Genomic DNA, 3,958 nt, shown 5'->3' with positions numbered 1-3,958 from the left:
TGCGAGGAAATGTATACAGAGTAGTGATACGAAGCTGAAAGAAAATGACATGACAACGAACTCTATCCAAGACATTATAATTGCTAAGCCTTTGAATTGATATGTTCAAAAGGGAGTTCAGGAGTGAGCAATATTATTTTCATCAAAGATCAAATAATTGAGTAAGCATCAACATTTCTATTTTACTGTTAAAGGATCATAATGTAGTTTGAACCTCTGAATAATAATAATGATAGTTCTTGTCTGAGTATATTGGCGGTCGTAAAAATTATCACTCCATTTTTTCCCTTAAAAATGCTGTTGGAATTATTTTATTAATTGCAGAAGATTGCTCAATAGATTTCATCATCAAATAATTTGATGGGGTGTTGGGGTGCTTAGACAAGGAATGTCTGAGTCAATTGTTAGAAGACTACTTAATAAAATAGTAGATGCCATCTATCTTAAATGTATTGGGAAGAAAAGAAGTTAAACACAGAAAATAGAACACAAATTGCGTGGTCAACAATTCAGAAGTAAGTCTTCTTCGAAAATTTCATCACTCTGTTTATCTTTTCTATAACATCATCGGGTCAACCGCTAAGGGTTTTTTTCTTTCTTTCCAGTCTCATAATTCTTTTATATAATTACAGGATATGTTTTTGTCTATATGGGATAAAAAATCTTACAGTTGTATTAATTATCAGAATATGTGTTGAGTTGCAGTATGAATTAAGATGGTGCGAAAGTAATTGGAAAATTAAAGTAATATAAAATGAGGTAAATTAAAAATAGATGGAAAAGTATGCTTTGACCGGAAACCAGTAAAAGAAAATGAAAAGGAAAGAAGGAATAATTTTCAAGTGATGCTTCGGAGCAAGTGCTTTTCACCTTCCTATTACGAAATGTAAGAAGCTTAATCAATTGACTCCTCCTCATCTTCTTTTGGTGCATTTTAATTTGTTATTATTATCATTTACTACTATCGTTGTTTTTTCCATTCACGCGCTGCGTGGAAAGTGGGATACCAATAATGGTGTAAAAAAAAAACACAGCACAATTCCCTAGAAGAGCAGAGGACTTCCTAAAAGAAACGTCAGTAGCAGCTAGCTAAGCTGATTGATTTTCTACTTCTTGACTCGCCCTGGACTCACCTAACGTATTAACTTATTGAGTTGATGATGGGATCGGCGGAGGAGAAAAGAATCGAGGATGAGCTGTCGTATCCGATTATGCTAGCTGAGCGAGTTCGGGCGGCGGCGGACGAGGCGGAGTCGTTTAAAGTTGATTGTGGGGAGGTGGGGAAGCTAGTAGATCGGCTTTCCCAAATGCTTCGAACCCTGGTCCGCTCCACCACCTCGGTTCAATCCCTCTACGAACGCCCGATTCGCCGGGTAGTCTCCGAAGTCTCCAAGAATCTAGAGCGAGCCCTCACCTTAGTCCGAAAGTGCAAGAGGCAGAGCATCTTGCGTCGAGTCGTGAGGATCACGAGTGCCACCGATTTCCGCAAAGTGTTGAACCTTCTGGACGCTTCCATCGGCGACATGAAGTGGCTCATGGGAGTCCTCGACACCGAGAACAACGGGACTGCCAGCGGAATCTTCCTTTCCCTTCCCCCGATCGCCAGCAACGACCCGATTATTTCCTGGGTTTGGTCTTACATCGCCACCGTCCAAATGGGCCAATTAACCGATCGAATTGAAGCCGCTAATAACCTCGCTTCTCTCGCTCGAGACAACGACCGAAACAAAAAGATAACCGTCGAAGAAGGCGGCATCCCTCCTTTGTTAAAGCTTCTCAAAGAAAGCTCCTCAGCGGATGCCCAAATCGCAGCGGCTAATGCGCTTCTTGTTTTAGCAAACGAGCAGGAAAGAGTTAGGAGTATTGTCGATGAAATGGGGGTTCCAATTGTGGTTCAAGTGTTGGGAGATTCCCTTATGAAGGTTCAAATTCCGGTAGCAAAACTAGTGGTGAGAATGGCGGAGCATGACCCTGTGGCTCAAGAGGATTTCGCCAGAGAGAATGTGATTAGGCCGTTGGTCACTTTGTTATCGTTCGAGACTTTTGTGGAAGATTCTAAGACACAGTTGGGTAAGCAAAGCATTCATTCTATAGTTCAGATCAATAAAGAAATGGAGAAATTTTCTTCTGCTGGATCGACTTCGAGAAACTATAGTTATAGACCGTATTCGAACTCCTACTCGAATTTGCATATGGAAGGGAGTAGTAGGGGAGGAAATCATAGGAAAGAAAGAGAAAATGAGAAGCCTGAAGTTAAACTTCAGTTGAAAATTAATTGTGCTGAAGCTTTATGGATGCTTGCTAAGGGCAGTGTTTCAAATAGTAGGAGGATAACTGAGACAAAAGGATTGCTTTGCTTGGCTAAATTGGTGGATAAGGAACAAGGTGAGTTGCAGTATAATTGTTTGATGGCAATAATGGAGATTACAGCTGCTGCTGAATCCAATTCCGATCTTAGACGTGCAGCTTTTAAGACGAATTCACCCGCCGCTAAGGCTGTTATCGATCAGCTTTTAAGAGTGATCAAGGAATTGGATAGTCCTATATTGCAAGTTCCTGCTATTAGATCAGTTGGTTCATTGGCAAGGACTTTCCCGGCTCGGGAGACTCGAGTGATCGGTCCTTTGGTGACACAACTTGGTAATAAGGATCAAGAAGTAGTAGTGGAAGCTGCCATTGCATTGCAGAAGTTTGCATCTCCGGAGAATTTTCTCTGTATGGATCATTCAAAGTCGATAATCGAATTCAACGGTGTTCCACCTTTGATGAGATTGCTTAGATCCGGTGACAAGGCACAACTGCACGGAGTAGTTCTGCTCTGCTACCTCGCTATACATGCTGGTGATAATGACGCTTTGGAACAAGCTAGGGTTTTGACTGCCCTCGAAGGGGCAGACCGAACAGTGGTTGGGCAACATCCTGATTTGAAAGAATTGGTGACAAAGGCCATATATCAGCTCAACCTTTATCACACGGGAGTCCATCCGCAGCGGCAATTGTTTGCACCATGAATGTGCACCCAATATTTTTAAGTTATTGTTCTGCTTATGTTGGTTTGAACTTTTGGAAGGCAAGGCAAGCTGAAAGGACATTCACAAATATACACATTTGGATCAGTTAGAAAAAGGAAAAGATAAAGAGTAGTGTTATCAAAGTAAACAGGCTTCTGCTTAAAGTAATTATACACTGATCAAAATACTTGGATGCTTTAATGCTTTTTATAGTGGACATAAAACTGTTTGTGAATACTTTCATTTTTTTGTTTTTAAGGACATGGAATGAGTGATATAATCTTCCCTGTGCTTCTCACATAACCATTGCGTCCATAGTTGCTTCTGTGGGATTAATACACTAGAGAATATGTCACATATCAGACTTGTTTTGATTTTTTGTCGTAATCAGGTATCCGCCGCTGACAGCAAAGATTATTCTCTTCGCTGTGGGGTGCTTTCTAAAAAGATAAACAGCTGACCGTGAAATGTCCTCTTTTCCCATGAACAGAGATCAAACTCCCGATCACATTTTAAGAGATGAGGTGTGCAATCACCACACTTCACCTCATGCATAACTTGTTTTGACTTGTTTTGACTTGGAGACTAGAATATGATACTGTTTTGTCTACTGTGGATGAGCAGACTATGTTTTTAGAACATTGTGGTGGGTAATAGATAATTTTTTTTCCCTCGGCCATTCATTTTCTTTTCAACTGACTTTTGTAGTGGATTTTTACTTCATCAACAAGATAAGGTTTGTCCTAATCCCAGATTGTTCATATCCCTTTTTCTTTTTCCCTTCTTCTGTGGAGATATCTGATGAAGCTGTTGGAGTTTTAGAAAAGGTGGAGCGGGTGACCTGATGAAATAACTTAATGGTTGGTTTAGAGGAATTTCAGTTCCTCTAATGCAAGTATTTGGAACATGAATGGTTAAATCGTTGGAACCAAAAGGAAAACAAACAG

The 3,958-nt window shown here is 40.4% G+C and overlaps 1 protein-coding gene across 1 annotated transcript; it reads left to right on the top strand.

The window, feature by feature from the left end:
* Positions 1-431: 431 nt before the first annotated feature.
* LOC108470515 (ARM REPEAT PROTEIN INTERACTING WITH ABF2) lies at positions 432-3,314 on the top strand. Its single transcript, XM_017771860.2, has one exon. It carries the CDS (start codon positions 1,158-1,160, stop codon positions 3,009-3,011), a length of 1,854 nt encoding a protein of 617 aa, XP_017627349.1. The 5' UTR covers positions 432-1,157; the 3' UTR covers positions 3,012-3,314.
* Positions 3,315-3,958: the final 644 nt, after the last annotated feature.

This window comes from Gossypium arboreum, chromosome 3, assembly GCF_025698485.1.
Source record: "Gossypium arboreum isolate Shixiya-1 chromosome 3, ASM2569848v2, whole genome shotgun sequence".
NCBI classification, from domain to species: Eukaryota; Viridiplantae; Streptophyta; class Magnoliopsida; order Malvales; family Malvaceae; genus Gossypium; species Gossypium arboreum.
The sequence above is the reverse complement of the archived record's forward strand: the minus strand, read 5'-3'. Positions and strand labels throughout refer to the sequence as shown.